The sequence below is a fragment of the Henckelia pumila genome, chromosome 2 (genome assembly GCF_033568475.1).
Source record: "Henckelia pumila isolate YLH828 chromosome 2, ASM3356847v2, whole genome shotgun sequence".
NCBI classification, from domain to species: domain Eukaryota; kingdom Viridiplantae; phylum Streptophyta; class Magnoliopsida; order Lamiales; family Gesneriaceae; genus Henckelia; species Henckelia pumila.
The window spans coordinates 133,424,427-133,441,987 of NC_133121.1; the positions used below are offsets into that span (position 1 = coordinate 133,424,427).

The following is a 17,561-nucleotide window of genomic DNA, read 5'->3' on the forward strand; positions in this document are numbered from 1 at the left end:
TTTATATCTCTTTATAAAATTTTCAAAATAACAATACGAAAGAAATAATATTCCTACTAATCATCGGCCCCTTTAACATGTCGTGGTATTAATTAAAATTTTTAAACCCTAAAAGTTTGATATCAAATAATTGATGGATTTCAAATACATCTAAATTCATTTATCAATTTTTTCTTAAAAAAATATATTTCTCCAAATTAAATACATCGATTCAAGCTCAACCTAAAATAATTTATATCAGACATAGTAAAGAACCACATTTAAGTTACAAAAAAAAGCCTTCAAATTATGTTTCCTTTTGTCATTGCTGTAAAATCAACGTTCGATGGTTCTTATTTTTGTTTCCTGTTAACGAGAAATCTTGTACATGTATCTCATTTGTGTAAAAATAAAATGGAACAACTCATCTCATACGTGGACAATAATTGGGAGTCACGTCAAAAACACCACCTATTAAACAGTCTCAACTGGAAAAAACACAAAATGGACAAGATACAAAAAGATATATCACATTCACATATCATACATACAAAACAAGAACTAAAAGCAACATTTACATGAGTAAAGTCATATATACAATTAATTATTCAACAATAACCGTATTTTTTTTACTGAAATACTAGAACAAGTATTAAGAAACATGAAGCCTCATCATGAAAAAAGCACAGAAATCCAGGAACAGAAACACTGAACCACTTAGCCTCTGTAAATCCAGCAAATACTCTACATCGCCTTTTTTATATAGCTGCCAAAATTCAAATTCGTTATCATTAACTGAAAATCGTAACGTTTCTAAAGCATATGAGTTCTAGACATCATAATACATCAGATTACCCATCTGGCTTAAATTTATGGATCCACTGTATCATTATTATATAGCAGGATGAGAAGCATTAAGTTTGACAGATTCGGATGAAGAGGGAAGAGGGTGTTTGGCAAGACTTAGATATAATGTTGGAGGTTAAGTTTCAACCTTTTGTGCATATATTTTTTAATATTCTACACGGTAGAGTCTACCTCAACAGTGCTCGCTAATCTTAGTTTCAGAAAATGACATTGTCATTTGGTAGTTGGTATATCAAAACAAATGACAAGGGCATGGTAAGATCATAAAGGTAAGTTCAAAGTGCACTAAAAGCACGTATGAGCAGTTGAGCACCTAAAGGCTAAAATCTTACTTTTTGAGCATATAATACCTAGGTATGGGTAATTGTAAAGGAAACAACGGAACGAGATATCATCATACCTGGATTTCAAACTTCACAACACTCTGAGGCTGTGAAACATTTGCATTAACATTGTTGATGTAATGGTTGTTTACGTGATTACTGGTGGCCGTGTTATTGGAGTCTTGAAAAGTATGAACCAGAATGCATTTCATGTTATAGAGCCCAACCTTTTTCCACCTGACATTTAGTCCTTGCAAAGCTCCAAGAATTTGGGTCATAATCTCCCGTGGATGAGCTGGAGACTGGCAAAGTAGTCAACGAGATAAATTAGTGAAAATCACACCAAGTATCTTGCATAGATCATACAGTAAATGCAATTATTTTCTTCCGCGCAACTTGTACATTGGAAAATTGGCGCATTTCTTACTAGTAGCTCAAGGAAGAAAGTTACAGTTTGTTTACTTTAGCTGAAAACAAAACAATAAGTTTACAATTCAAACCTGTAGTCCAACCAGCCATTGCTTCTTTCTGGATAACTGAGGTGACATTATCCCTTGATGAGGAAAACCGTGCTTACCAGCTTCTGGATAAGATACAGCGGAAGAAGCCTCCTGAAGAGAGACACAACAATTATGATGTTCATTATAAATTTTTCAGAAATTACGAAGACTGATGGTTAAAAAGCTAGAATTTGTGTCAGGCAGCAAAAGCTTTCATGGTGGCAGGCCCAACAAACAATGACACGGCAAATAATGGATGCGTCAAATCATCTGCTTATGCAAATCAGACTCTAGTTGGTCTAACTTGTGTACTTTAATCAGGACGTGGCAAATGAAGTTTAATTTTCGGAGAATGGTAAAATTAAGATAAAATGATTACATGCAGAAACATGCTGTAACAAAGAAGAAATGTTCCAACTTCTGGCAATTGATATAGTTATAAATTGAACTTTCCACCAGTTAAGTTTCCATTTCACTTCATTTCAAATAGAGCACTGAATAATGGTCAGATGACGTAGATCACCAATTCTTTTCACACAAGATGCAATTGCATCACACAATATGCTAAACGCCTTTCCATGCTAAATAAAATAAGTCAAGGCGTTCTCTTTAAATGCATTAGGTTAGTATCGGTTATGAATAGAGACGATATCATATTAATGGTGTTAAAATTTGGACTTAAACCTAACTCAACCCCAAAAGCTAGCTCGAGGGTGGAGAATTGTCTTTGTCTATATATTAAACTCTCGGGATATTTACCCAACCGATGTGGGACACAAAGAACACACCAACAAATGGATACCAAAAGTTTCAGTTATATTGATGACCTGGCATTACACGAGTCATTACAATGGTGAGAACTGAGAAGCAAGACCCATCTTATTCTTTCCCCTTCAAGTGAACCATTTCCAAATGGCCATTAACGTAATGCATGTACATGGGAATTAAAAGCAATGATAGCTTCACTTTTCAATTGGAGTTGCGCATAAAATACATTGGTAATTATTTGGTGGACAACTGACGAATTTGATCGCCACACTGCATGATAAGCAATATTCTTCATTTTTCTATTCAGTTATTCGTTGTTTAAGCATCTATCATGAAGAGAAAATTACTCAATAAGTAGCTCATTTGACTTTCACTCCGGTTATATTGGTGAAAATTCAGAGCAGTCGATCTTAAGAATATGTGCAGGTGAATCTACACTCAGAGATATCAGGAATGCCGGGTTCAGCTAAAACGAAGTAGTCCCAAATTCAATAAGGATCAATCATAAGGTTTTGAGAATATGTTGATCTTTTATAGATGAAAGCTACAGGGAGCAATGCCAAGATATAAAGCATAAGCATGAGTAACGTAGCATACTGCATATGAAGATCAAATACAATATACTTTCTACAAATTAATAGTATTGAGACAATATAAATTCTGTTAAATAACAAGGCACCGATTAATTGATAAATTAATAATTTAATCTATTACAGAGTAAAATTCACCATTCAATTAAATAAGTAGATAGTTAATTATTTACTTTACTAACTAAATCAAGTAAATATGAGTTGGGTAAAAGTATCTCGTGAAAAGATAAATGTGTTGGATGCAATCAATCTTGTAGGCTCAGTGCATTCACACAGAGACAAGAGGAAGTCGTTTTTGCAATTACGAAATCCGTTCTGTTGAAGAAATGACATCATATAACTTAAATGAGTCTCTGAATAGGAAGTTATTCATGAACTTGGGACAATACTTAAAAGAGTTAGGTTACCGTGCTAAAATGGATATGAGGTATATTTTAAATTATCCTGATGAAAATGATCCTAGCTCAGATATTTTAAATTTAAAATAAATCCTTGCCAACAGTACATGATGATTAAGTAGGAGTGACACTGTATTTTTGGAGCCCGTGACGCACAAGGAACAAATCGGAGCATCAAAACTATTTTATAATGTTTATAAAGTTTAAATTCTTTGCGCTCCTAGTCCAAATAGACACTTTTCCACAAGATGGCCAAGGGAAACGATGTATATTATTTCAATGCCGAGCAGAATAACTCATTACACGTAAAAAACAGACAAACCCAGGTTGCTGGTCCAGTTCATATGTTAAAACATGTTTCATAAATTTGCAGGAATGCAAAGCTTAAATCAGATCCATCAAAACAAAGTAAAAAATTCAATACAAACATACCACAGACTCCTGAAATTCATCCCCAAGATATCCAGTTGATATGGGGGCGTGGTTGTCAAATAATAGATAGTATGCAACAGTAGCCTGCAGGATAATGTGATTGTGTTAACTCCACTTAAAGTGGTAGGACCAATGAGAAATAATTAATTTATAATATTGTGTACATTATTTTGTATCTTTTTTTGCAATGACTCAATCAGCTGGCCCCTGTCAAATTCCATCCGAACAACTTCTTGAATTATCTCTTCATCCAGCTGCAAAAGCAAATTGGTTCAGGTTATACAAGCACAATAAAATATAGCCTGAAGGTTATGCAGCCAAATTACCATATCATAAAACCAGTCGTATCATATAACCAGTAAAAAAAATCGATCCTCCTTTTGTCAATAAGAAGGTGATATTGACGAAATAAGGCAATAATGCAAGACAATTTTTTTACACAATATGCAGAGTCCACTGACAAAAAGGACCCATAAATGCTCTACTCGGACAGACGCCAGATCCGCTACTCATCAGTAGATGGCATGATTTAAACCAACAGTTGGAAAATTTAATGTTTTCCATATCTATACCAGAAGACAAAAACGAAAGAAAAAGGACGAAAGGACAAAAAAAGGCACCTCAATAAACAAGATAAGGATTTATAACAAATGAATACATTCTAGAAGTCTTCCAACTTGAATTCCTAAATATTTGAAGGAAAATATATTACCTTTTTTAGGTGCTCCACTGCATTAAGTGGAGTAACAGCTAGATAGCGAGGAAGATGAAACTTAAACCAAGGGTGCTGACGAATCTCATTGATTGTTATCCTCTTCATAGGGTCCACTACCAGCAGTCTTGGGATTAAATCACGAGCTCCATGAGACAAATGGCTTGGAAGAGTATACATACCACTCTAAAGTTTTTCAGAAAAATTAATTAGGATAATATAATCATCTCCATACCGACAAGCTGGGATATCAAACAAAATACTGTGCTCAAAACTCATTTAGTGGACCTTGATTTTCTTGAAGAGGTTGGGAATGTTTTCATCATCAAAAGGAAGAGAACCGCAAAGAAGAGCATACAAAATCACGCCACAACTCCAAATATCAACCTCCGGGCCAGCATAGAGCTTACCAGACACAACCTGCAATTAACATCCGCGTAGGTAATTTACTTTTCAAAGCATTTTCACAGAAAAGATTGCTATTGATCATATTTCCAATAACAACTCCCAATGACAAGTATTTTGAACTTAAAACCTCAGGAGCAGCATAGTTTGGGCTTCCACAACTTGTTCTCAAAAAATGTCCATCCCGCATAATGTTGCTCAAGCCAAAATCAGCTAGCTTCACATTTCTATTGGAATCTAGAAGCAAGTTCTCAGGCTTGAGGTCACGATGGACCACCATGTTTCTGTGACAGTACTCCACGCCCGCGATAATCTGTTCTCAGAAAGAAAATCATAAACGTGACTAAGGAAACAACAAAAAAAAAATTCAACAATTTCTTCCCTTATCTCAAGGGCTATAGATTATGAAAAGAAAAATGACAAAGAACGTCACCTGCTGAAAAAAGTGCCGAGCTTCATCCTCTGCTAACCTGCCCTTTTCAACAATATAATCAAAGAGCTCCCCATGTTTCACATACTCCATCACAACATAAATATCTGACTGTGTCTCTATCACCTCATAAAGACGTATCACGTGTGGATGCACAAACAATCGGCAAATTTTGATTTCTCTTCTAACTGCAAAAGTGTTTTAGTTCTTAGAAAACACAACGCAAGTGCTAATATCACAGAGAATTGACTTCAAGCAAACACTATAATGTAAAGAAAATAGCTTCAACGATATTAAAATAAAAATTGCTAATTTCACACCATAGACAAAAAGCCTTCCAGAAAACGTTGGGAATGAATTAAAGATTCTTACATGGTGACATACTACTTACAAGCAGAAATTCACACCTTTTTCCTCCATGTCAGGGCTTTTCATTTTACGACGGTTCAGGATTTTAATAGCCACTTTATATCCAGTTAGAACATGCTCAGCAATTTTAACCTTCCCAAAGGAACCATGCCCAAGAGTTTTTCCAAGCCTGTAGTTCCTCATAAGTGAATCGGCACTATTACCACTTGTATCCATATCTCGGTTGAACAAAGAAACCAGGAGCAGTTCAAAACCTGCATGATCACAAAAAAGCGTTTCAATATATAACAAAACCATGGCAGATTACATTGATGTAGTCAAAAGCCACAAAGACTTAGTTTGATATATATTGCACCCAAATCAAATCCATAACAAACACAAAACTATTACATTCAAGCAGCATTCTCTAAAATTTGCCGCTTGAAATTTCTGTATACATTTAAAAAATCATCCGAAATTCTATCCCTAAAATTCATCAGAAAATTCATGAATTGATTAGACTTTCTCCTTCAGCGGGATAGATCTCCAATTATGCTATTTAAAGGTAAAGATCACTGCACAAGTCGATGTAGTTGCTCTCATGAAAAGATAAATGCACAAGTCGAAGTAGTTGCCTCTCACAGTGGAAGGTGGGTTTATCATTTAATTAATTGTTAGTAACGTATTTCTATTCTTCACGTAAGATGACATGAATTTACAGTGTTTAATGCGTAGAGTTTCTCCAATTTCAAATCATAAAGCAAAAAAATAAGATATTTCTTTCCAATAATGGAAAAACGGTTTTCCACAGGAACCTAGTTAACTTTCTGTTACACAGATATTCCGATTTGACCTGACATCGCATTTCAAGGGTGGTCTAACATACCAGGCCCATCATTCCATGACATACGGCAACCATAAAAAAACGTTCCAGAATAACCCAGGGAAAACGTGTTAAAAGTATCAAATGTTTTCTTCAGTTCGATCAATATTTACTCATCTCCAATTGTTGTGAGAAATAGAACAGCTAACTAACACGTAGCTTCTCTACTTTTTCAAAATTAAAAAATTAGTACTGCTGGTGTTAACATATATACAATATACATACAATTAAACTTTGTATACATACAATTAAACTAAGTAACAAAATGATCCTAATTCCTTGACTGAAGGAATAGAATAAAATTGTTTCCCTACACTAACAACATCCCTATTTCTTTTTCACCAATAGACCATTTTTAAGTTGGCAAGGAGTTATAATTCAAGTTTTGAGATAAATTTAACACCAAAATTTTAAGCTACTTGAGCACAATCAATTGATAATGATAAGCCAGAAAGGGCATACATCATACCGCGACGAAATTGATTTGCACGTCTAAAAAAAAAATCGAACATCTTTTCAGTCTAAACAGGAAAAAATACCACATATAAATAGATAAGTTTAGACATATGGGAAAAAATGTAAGTTAATCACAGGGCCCCTTGCTGGTCTATTAGTGAAGTTCAGGCAATGGATGTCAAACCTGTGTTATTGTTCTGGCTATTACAAAATTCATTAAATGCGCAGTGGTTCCACTGAATATGTTATAATATTCCAAAAAAATTTACACTTTGCATAAAAGGGATAACAAAGTATTAGGATTTAAGACACTGCTGCCAAAAACACATTCCTACAGATCAAAAATCGTTCTGAAATAACAATTAGATGAAACATTTGTGCAACTGTTCCAATAAATTTCGGTCAAAAAAAAAGGAAAAAAAGGGATCATATCAAGGTGATTTCGGGATTCCGCTGTAGTTTCCTAGCTTGTACCAAAAGGGGATGAAGTCTTCATTCTTACATGAATAACCAATAAAGCCCGCAGCAAGTCAAACCTCGCTAAGACCAGAACTTCACACGCCAAGATTCACACAAAATTACAAGCGGAGGTATTTCACACATGCTCACTCCTAGGTTCACCAGCACAAATCGATCACTCACCTTAAGAAATCACTCAAAGTCCAAACGATAAAATTCAACCCATTTACAGCCAGTCAGTGTTACCTTCCAACGTGCTATGGATTAGAAAAATCGAACATAAAATCCATGATCAATCCCAACAAACAATCACTCGTCCTAATTGTGAACTGTAATCTCGACAGGATCACTAAAAAATTCCGTTTCCAGCAAATAAAACAGTTGATCAAATCGTAATAAAAAACTAAAAAAATATTAATTTTCCAGAGAAAAGTACCTCACATCCAAGCACTGCAACGCCAATCCTCCGAGCAAATCTGGGGGGAAGAAAGGTTTTAGAGAGAGAGGAAGGAAGCGGGGGCTTAGCCCGGCTGGGGACAGTGAGAAGTGAGAAATCGAACGACAAGGAAGTTTGATTGGAGAAGAAACTCACCAATATGAGCTAAAACCTTTTGAACAAATTTGTAGGCAGTCAGTCCCACGTGTAATTATTATCTCTCACGTTCATCGTTATCGTCCATGTTCATACATAATTTATTTTCGATATACGAACTATTGGTATATAAATTATTAAAAATAATATAATTGATATATAATTAACTTATAAAATTAAATTTATTATTTACCTATATTATTTTAAAGTCTGATATTTTTGTTAAATTAAAATAAATATAAATTTTATTTTTTAATATTATTTTATTAATATAATTATAAGCATAAATTTATATTATAAACAAGGGATCGTACTTATTGTACGAAACATTGTAAATATTAATTAATATAAACATGTACATACACACGTATATATAACAATTGATAAATTATATATTCAAAAATAATATATATTAGAAATAAATGATAAAAGATATTTTTTTCTTTATCTATGTTATAATATTATTATTTATATTAATCAAAATGAAAAATGATATATATCTGTGTGTAATTTTATTTATGATCTACAAATTTTACGTTGAATACTTTTTTCATATACATGATATATAATCTTTTTTTTATAGTATAGTAATAGTAATTACTAAATATGAACTTATATTTAAAATTATAATTGATATAATAATTTAAAAGACAAAAATATGTATGTAGTTCAATTAATCAATTTAATAACAATATTCAACTTAAAATCAATTCAAGTAAAGGGTAAAACTGACTTTTGAGTTTGATCATATATCAATTAAACTATTTTCAATAGTTCATTTATCAATTTGATATTTTATCAATAATTCATGTATCAAGAAAATAGTTTATTTATCAATTTGATATTTTATCAATAATTCATGTATCAAAATAATTTTTACTCGTAAAATTTATATATTTTTTTTATAGTTTAGATTAGATGGAGTGAAACTAATAGTAAATTTATGTTAGTGTTTGAGAGCATTTTCTACAAACCACTCATCAGAAACTCTAAAAAATATTAAATTATCTTAAAGTTCGATATGAGGGAGACAGGGAGGACGACCAAAAAAATCTATAAAATATATAGATTTATTTATATAGGAACAATATAATCATTTATAGTTACAATTAGAATAAACATATGAAACAAAGTTATATAATAATCAATTCACGTCGTATCTTGGGTATAACAATTTATTTATTTAGCAGTTTGGCTATCCATTTAATTCAACAAAATAACGTCCCCGTAATAGTAGAATGAAATATTCTTATAATATTCTAATGTTTTCGATGAATTTTTGTATTTCATCAAACCAATTTATCATTTTAATGAAACAGTGATATAATATATTAAATTTATATGCACAAAATTGTTGTGTATATTTATTAATTTATAAATAAATAATATAGAAGAGTTTCAAAAAAAATAAATAAATAATATAGAATGAAAAGCTGCCGTGCACGACCAAAATTCCAAAAGTAACACGACGGCAAGTAATATAATATTTCTCATAATTTTACTTTAATTTAATGCATTCTTAAGAGTCATGATATTGGCTTTAAAAAAACAAAAAAAGAGTCATGATATGTTTTGATTATTTTATTTTATCTTCACAATCTTAACAAATTTTTTATATCACGTCTGTCAATGATCGTTTTTTTTTTCCCTTTTCTTTTAAAAAAATTCAATGCAGATTTTATTTTGGCTTCAACTTAAGAAGACTATAGAAAACGGGTTCATTATTATTATTATTATTATTATTATTATTATTATTATTAAGCCCAAAACTACAAGTCACTGGGCTTGGGTCGGACAACAAATTAGTGGGCTACTGGGTTGTAAGTTGTCACATAAAGCCCCATTTGTGAATTGCAAGATCCATTCAACCAATACATTAGTCGTTAACTATTGGCACCCATTTAACGTCGAAATCCGAAAGCGTCACCACTCATCAATAATAATTAATAAACAAGAAAACAAACGAGGGAAAAAAAAAATTATGAAAATTTTGTTAAAAACTAACTAAAGGGTCTTATAAAATAATTATTTAATATCATTTTTGTTATTTTTAACTGTAAAACATATTTTTATAAAATAGTTTTCCAAATACATTTGTAACTATAAAAACATTTTTTTTTATAAAATAGTTATTCAAACATATATGTATTCTTAAAATAATTTATAGAACGTTTTAGATTTAAAAATATTTTATAAATATTTGTACAAACAAAACTTTAAGGTATTATCCCCGTATCCTCGTGCAGAGTCGCTTGAAAATAAGATTGAGAAACCGGGTTTTTGTGTATTTTTGTGAACAAATATATAGGGGGAAGCCGGTTAAGTAAATTCTTATTATTTTTTTCATCCTATGATGTAAGCAACCAAACTACATTAATATGATACAGGTCAACATACTGCCCACCAAACTAAATTATGAAGATTGCTCTAATTCCAGCAAGACTACAAAAAATGTGACATATTTTAAACATATCTCAGTGTTCTTTGTTTGATACCTAAAACCATTATTAGATTTGTCAAATATTTATTAATGGATAGTTCTATGCTCACAATCTTCTAGCAATCATTTTTGTGAAACAATATTGTTATAATTATAAGACATTTTGTTACAACCATGGAGTCTATAAAATAAGACACTCGATAATATTGTTTGGTCGCGCAAATCACATCCAAATACAAATCATTTCTTTAATCCTCGTGATTTTTGTTGCATTTGTTTATTCATCCTGCAAATTTGTTGGGTGTTTGTGTTTTTTTTTAATTTTATATTATGTGAATATATTTTCAACTTACAGGGTGGGTAGATTCGAAGCTATCTAATAAAGACACTTTATTATTTCAAATGCAAGCAATCTCAAAGAACCCCCAAAACCAACTTTATTTTTTTTAAAAAAAACTCAATAACATTTATTTTTTCAATATTTTTTAACTATACAAAAATTTCTATAAAACTGTTTCACGATCAATTTTGTGAGTAATGACTATCTCACAAGAGACTTAAATGATGAGAAAATATGAGTTGGCATGTTGCAACCATGGAAAAAACAAAAAAGTCAAAACATCAATTGAAGAAATCCTAAAAAAGAAATTGTGTGTACGGTGTAAAGATTGATAAAAGGGAAAAAAAAATGTATGGTAGAATGTGATTCTTTATTGTTATAATCTTGTAAAGATTTTGTTATTACAATTGCATGTATATTTCCACTAATTGTCATAATATTGAATACAGAAGGATACTTGGCTGATACATGAGATGTCTTTGAATTCATAATTTATGTCATCATGGAAAAGGTGCTTTTTCCTTGCCTTGTAACTAACACTAGGCTTTAGGACACCACAAAGAAACACTTGAGAGAATAATTCCAAACAAAGTCATTGATGAAACCGAAGCAGAATACAACTCCACCTTTGCTATTCTTGTTTGCATTTTGGTTGTTGAACAATCAATTCAATCAAACCACCGAGAATCCAAATCCAGCACAGATTTTAAAAGAAAAGGAAACGCCTTCATCTCTTCCATTTCAAGCGGCGCGACACGAGGATACGGAGAAATGGGAAGAACAAATGAGATCATGAGAAGATCAATCTTCACTTTCTTGAAAGATTTTCAGTATTTCACTTCGTTTCCTTCGTTTATGGCGTTCCCTTACGCTGTCTCGATTCTCATGTCACAGTCACTCGTCTCTTCGTCCCATGTTTTCGCGTTAATACATGGCCGAATGAGGTCTCTTTTTCTTGCTGCAGGATTCCCTCCATCATCAGACCTCTTTGCAGTTCTCAACCTTAAACTCTCTGAAACCATTTTCACATTCCTTCTAGTCCTACCCTTCTCCATCTCTTTCCTCCTACTTGCCAAGGCATCTGTAATTCGAGCTCTCGACTATGGTAAATTCGAAAAACCATCTCCATCTTCTTCTTGGATTTCGGTTTTCAACGCCCTTTGCGTCACGCAAATTTGGAACTCATTAGTCATGCTATCTGCAAATGCAACCAGCTTCTGTATTCTTTTTATATCTTTCAATCTTTTCCATGTATTAGGCCTTTCTTCCAGGGGATCCCTGTTTCTTCTGTCAGCAACAGGAGCCATCATTTACTCCATCATTCTTGCTAACTCCTACATCACATGTAACCTGGCATTAGTGTTATCAGGAATGGAAAAACAAGGAGGAGTTGCCTCGATTGTAAAAGCGTTTTTCCTGATAAGGGGCAGGACCGTAACCGCGTTGTCGTTAGCCGTGTCTCTCAATTTGGCGTTGGCTGCCATTGAAGCATTGTTTCAGTACCGTGTAACAAAGGCTTATCATAATTCTACGGCACTCAGTTCATCCATGGTTCTCGAGGGAATGCTCGTTGCGTATTTGTACAGTCTATTTCTTGTTATAGATACGATCAATGGTTGTGTTTTCGCGGAAAGCTGTAGAAATGATCCACCAAAAAGATTGCCAGTCGCTTGCATGCCTAAAGACGTTTCAAGTGCTTCTTTGAACTTCTTGGCTGGTGACCAAGATCAGGGTGCGGATCCAACGGGAAGGAGGAAGGACAATCGACAACATCACATGGAAATGTATTCAAATTTATTTAGTAATTGAAAAATAAAACTCATTTTATCAGTTCTTTGTAAATTACTGCATAGTTGCAAACCATTACTTGCATCGCGCTTTGTCTATCATTTCTATCTCTGATCATCATGGGTCCACAAACTCGTAGGCGATTTTTTTTTTTTTAATGCAAGAATTCTTCTCAGAAAAAGATTCATTCTCAGTAAGCTGGTAAAGGAGATGTGAGACAGTTTTTGCTTTTTTTATATATATACATTTGGGGTGGAGAGACGTTACAAGAAAATCACAGCAGAGACAAGTTTATGAAATTTCATCTTTCAACAATTTTTTTAAGCCAAAAAAAAAAAAAGAAAAAAAAAAGAGCAACAAACATAGCGAAAGATTCTATATAATCTCTGCTCATGGGTTCTTCCTACAAATCTGTCCCAGATGGTTTTTGCATTCAAGTCACACTCGAAACATGGGCAATTAAAAAGAATCACATGACCAAAGACCCTTTTACCTACTTGAATCACACGATCCGTATTCAATTAGGCATTTTGATTTTTGCCATCCAATTTGCACCATGCCGAGTAATTTTATTTCCACGAAGAGTTAGGCATGAAGAGCCTATTTTCCATATACAGTATCATATCTTGATTTCATTCAACAAACACCGACAAGCAACAATAAGGTGGAAACATGTAGGATTTTACTTCTTTTAGAAAAACTTTGAATTTTTTTATTTGTGGTTGAGAGACGTTACAGCAATCAGCATTAGTGTTAACAGAAGGTTAGTGCCCTAGACATGTGTAAGCAGACACATTTGGGTGATATGCAAGACAATTCAAGATGTATCTCACATGGTGATGAGATAAGTTGGAGCACAAAAATTAGCGGACTTTCCAGAACCCATCCAACCCGTTCCAGAAAGTAGTCTAAAGGTAGACTGAAGGGCAAGGTAAATTACTCCTGTTGACAGAAGTCCAAGCTCCAATAATAGTAAAACGAAGCCCCAAAACAAAGGGTATAGGAGCTGCCAGTGGAATGAAAATACATGCACACGAAAAGGGCTACTTCTCAGACGTCTTGACGAATGAAGTTCACGCATGGCCAGACAGCACTTGTCTTACTCCACTTTTTCATCTCATAATGCCAAAATATTTCGGGACATGGCTGCTCAATGCAGCACAACATGAGGGCAAACAGCCTTTATACAAATCACGCCATAAGTAGGCAAATGGGAGAGAAACCCCCATCACAAATATCAAAATAACCAACTCTTTAACACTTCCTTTCGAGCTCTTTATCAAATGGCCATCTTACATAGATACTGCATCTCGAGACCAATCCAATTTTGGATCACTTTATGAGATTATGAAACTGTAGAATTTGGGAGGGAGATTTCAATAGAAACTGAAGACAATTGAATCACCTTACTTACCATGCTAAACTATGGATAGTGGAAGAGAATATACAGGAATTAGAACATATCCAATCCCACAAAAGTAAGAATAATTAAACTAAGGGAAGAACAGGAAAAGAGAAATCATAAAGATTTTTGCTAACACTACCAACTACTGCTACAAAAAATATGAAAATAGATTGAGACCATTATTTAATCAAATATTTCAGTAGAAACCAATCCAATTTAGGCTTTGCATTATGATATTGAATATGTGTTTTTTTCAATATAGCCATTTTCAATGGAACAAATGAAAAAAGATTCGACCATTAACCAAATGCTTATCATTGAAGGAGAGATTTGAATTATCATAAGAATACTGAGACAACCATTTACAAATTCCTCGACATCAAGTCACGCAACATATGCTAGTTTATGTCATGCCAAATGCAATAAGAATATTGAGCTACAAAACAATAAGCTCACAATCTTTCAGGACACTGAAAGTGTGCTGACGTCATCATTTCTTGAATATCAGTTTATCGTTTGGCTTTCTTTTATAAATACCAAAACTAAATTTCCCAACAGAGATGGTCTATCAAGAACTAATTTCTATGAAACCAATGTCCAGGAAACTAAATCCAAATACATGCTCAACTATTATGAAAGAATTCGGATTGGAAGATATTGAGCCCATTATTCTTGTTCATTCTCACAAGAATTTTAGGTTTTACTGGTGCAAGGAGCCTTCACCATACGGCAATTTGCAGGCAGCCAATCGATCTTTGGACTTGTATGTGCCAAGAACTTCTGCAACAGTTCGGCAACGACATTGATTTCCTGGCCGAATAACATCTCCATAGACTGCCATTTCGATAATGTCAAGCTCCTTATCTGCAATAGCACAAGACTAAAAAAGTTCTCATATTCAATTCTGACAAACCCACAAGTTATGACGTTTTTTCTGCTTTATATATGACAATTAGCATTTTAGCATTTGAACGAGGGTTCAGGGCATGCTTAAACACAAAACCAACCTTCTGTCACATCAAGTAAATATGATAAAGAGTGAATTGGTCTTGTGCAGGCCTCAAGAACTTGAAACTTATTATTAAGAGAGAGCAAACTGGACCAAAAACATGACAAAATTAAATTAAAAAACGAAAGCAATAGCAAGCAAAGATGTGCATACCTTTAAACTTGACGTCACAAGAGTAGCCTTTCAATTGGGCATTATCAACCTCTTCCTTATCTGATTTGAATCTGTTCACCCTTGTTTGAAGAATCTGGCAATTCTCTGCCACTGACTCACCACCTGCACACCACAACACCACCACATTTAAGCTCCCATTTCAACGTGCCAAAATCGAGCACAGATTTTGATTCAGTCCGGACCATAAATTTAGATGGGGAGTCCCAAAATTAGTTAGTGGATGGGAAGGGTGATTTCATGATGTATTTTGGAGATAAAGCTTACATTCTAGAAACAGTGCATGCTATATTTGAATTTTTTTTCGATCATGGGCTATCACTGATAGTCGGAACCACCATTGTACCAATGGATCCGAGGGAAAGACTAAAATTTAGTAAAGGACTTGATGGAGCAACTTACATTTATATAAGAATAATAATAATCATAAAATCTGAAAATTTTTCATTGCAAATATTTCTTGCTGGCCTCTTCTGGCGCCACCCCTAAAATATCCTCGAGGAAACAGCAGAAACACGAAGGCAGCAAATAATGGATAAAACCCCTTAAGTTCCACTAGAAATCTCAATGTCTTTCAAGTACATCTCTGGACCGATCCGAGCTCTCTTATTGAATTGGAACAAGCTCAAAAAAACCATCATATATCCCACAACATGAATTTCCCCGGGGAGGGGGACACACACACACACAAAGATAAAACTATTTCACCTCAACATCCAAAGCAGGCATATCAGACTACTGATCTGAATGAAGTGCGGTTGCCCAGCCAGCGTGGAAAAATTCAGACTTTTAAAAGCTAAATACTCAAAACATGCTTGACCCTCCAACTTCCAAACACACAAAACTATCAGACACAAGCATGGACGCCCAGCAACGATGGACAAATTTCAGACTTTAAAAAGGCAAATACACTAAATACCACTAGTCCGCCCTCGTAGAAAAATAAGAATAAAACAGAAGGAACCTTTGGAATAGGGAATGATGTGGTCATACTCAAAGCAGAGGCAGCCGTGACAATTGCAGAAGCGCTTGCAGACTATATTTCCGGCGGCATCTTTTCGCCACCGCTCAGGGTGGCGCCCCGGCACCGTTTCAGCTTTCGCCCAGCACCTATTCTTCGCTATCGAGTCGAAAAATCTTGGCCTCTCCTCCTCCTTGCGTGGTGATGCAGACCTGGAGCTCATATTCTTCAGTCCTCCGGTTGGCCCAAGAATGAAGGAATATAATATACCGATTTTTTTAATGAAATAGTCCCTATAAATAATTTTGTTGTTTAAAAAAAATAATTTGAGAAGCCAAAAACCAAAAAAAATATAAAGGAGTAGTTGGTCATAGATTTTTAATGACTTTTGTGCATTTTAAAAATGTAGAAGTATTCAATCTAAATTTTTATATACTCTATAAAAGTTTAATGATATTCAAGATGAGATTTAAAAAGTCATGTGATATTCAAATTTGATATTCAAAAACTTTATAAAAGTTTTGATTTATTCAAAATGTCATTAGACTTTTAAAGACTTTATGAAATTATATTAAATACAATAATTAAAGCATAAGATACAACAATAAAATGTCAATAATTGTCTTTGATTCAACCTAAAGATTTGGATTGACATTTCAAACTCACACACTTTTTTTCATTTCTATTAAAATAGTCTCTATAATAAAATAACACTAGTCTCATACACACTATTTATATTAAAAATAATATATATGCAAACGTATTTTTTATTTCTAAAATAAAATAAAATTTTTTATCATTCATAATTTTTCGAATTTTAATTAGAAAACCTCACGATATTTACAATCATATTTATTAAAAATTTTAAATAAATATTATAATACAAAACAAAAAATTATAATATTTTATTGATCATAAATTGGAAATAAAAATAATTATTTTCGATGATTAATTAATTATTTATTCTATAAAATTTGATATTTTAATTATTTTCTATAAAAAAATTTCCTGTATCTTAATTTTTATTATAGCTTAAAATTTTCGATAATGATTTCATTCACTTTAATATATATATATATATATATATATATATATATACATATATATTTATAACAATAATAATAATAATAATAATAATAATAATAATAATAATAATAATAATAATATGTATATGATTGATATATATTGACTTAAAATATTGACGTAGTTTTAAAAATTTATTAACACAAATGTGTGTGTATATATTATAAGTAAGGATACTATATAAAATTAAATATTTTCAAATTTTATAGAGTTATATTAATT

At 32.8% G+C, this 17,561-nt stretch overlaps 3 protein-coding genes across 4 annotated transcripts; 1 reads left to right on the forward strand and 2 right to left on the reverse strand.

The window, feature by feature from the left end:
• Positions 1-505: 505 nt before the first annotated feature.
• LOC140879633 (SNF1-related protein kinase catalytic subunit alpha KIN10-like) lies at positions 506-8,154 on the reverse strand. Of its 2 annotated transcripts, XM_073283433.1 has the most exons (11): positions 7,987-8,154; positions 5,812-6,027; positions 5,408-5,592; positions 5,105-5,287; positions 4,858-4,989; positions 4,570-4,755; positions 4,022-4,111; positions 3,858-3,941; positions 1,670-1,780; positions 1,247-1,471; positions 506-745 (listed from the first exon to the last, which is right to left on the reverse strand). In XM_073283433.1, exons 2-11 carry the CDS (start codon positions 5,987-5,989, stop codon positions 632-634), a joined length of 1,488 nt encoding a protein of 495 aa, XP_073139534.1. In that variant the 5' UTR covers positions 5,990-6,027; positions 7,987-8,154; the 3' UTR covers positions 506-631. The 2 variants fall into 2 exon arrangements, with proteins under 2 accessions (XP_073139534.1, XP_073139535.1); XM_073283434.1 differs by lacking the exon at positions 7,987-8,154 and having other exon boundaries at positions 5,796-5,931.
• Positions 8,155-11,693: 3,539 nt separating this feature from the next.
• On the forward strand, positions 11,694-12,731 carry LOC140878450 (uncharacterized). Its single transcript, XM_073282053.1, has one exon. The coding sequence runs from the start codon at positions 11,694-11,696 to the stop codon at positions 12,729-12,731; it is 1,038 nt and encodes a 345-aa protein (XP_073138154.1).
• Positions 12,732-14,430: 1,699 nt separating this feature from the next.
• On the reverse strand, positions 14,431-16,515 carry LOC140879634 (uncharacterized). The gene is made up of 3 exons (XM_073283435.1): positions 16,260-16,515; positions 15,278-15,400; positions 14,431-14,979 (listed from the first exon to the last, which is right to left on the reverse strand). Exons 1-3 carry the CDS (start codon positions 16,477-16,479, stop codon positions 14,816-14,818), a joined length of 507 nt encoding a protein of 168 aa, XP_073139536.1. The 5' UTR covers positions 16,480-16,515; the 3' UTR covers positions 14,431-14,815.
• Between the last annotated feature and the right edge of the window lie 1,046 nt (positions 16,516-17,561).

Excerpts from the sequence above, each read along its gene's own strand:
- LOC140878450 (XM_073282053.1), top strand. The coding sequence starts at position 11,694 with ATGGGAAGAACAAATGAGATCATGAGAAGATCAATCTTCACTTTCTTG.
- LOC140879633 (XM_073283433.1), bottom strand. The coding sequence starts at position 5,989 with ATGGATACAAGTGGTAATAGTGCCGATTCACTTATGAGGAACTACAGG. Across the intron at positions 4,990-5,104 it reads CAAACTATGCTGCTCCTGAG|GTTGTGTCTGGTAAGCTCTA; the intron begins GTTTTAAGTTCA and ends TGTTAATTGCAG. Across the intron at positions 4,756-4,857 it reads ACCTCTTCAAGAAAATCAAG|AGTGGTATGTATACTCTTCC; the intron begins GTCCACTAAATG and ends GAAAAACTTTAG.
- LOC140879634 (XM_073283435.1), bottom strand. The coding sequence starts at position 16,479 with ATGAGCTCCAGGTCTGCATCACCACGCAAGGAGGAGGAGAGGCCAAGA. Across the intron at positions 15,401-16,259 it reads CATCATTCCCTATTCCAAAG|GTGGTGAGTCAGTGGCAGAG; the intron begins GTTCCTTCTGTT and ends TGTGGTGTGCAG. Across the intron at positions 14,980-15,277 it reads TTGTGACGTCAAGTTTAAAG|ATAAGGAGCTTGACATTATC; the intron begins GTATGCACATCT and ends GTGCTATTGCAG.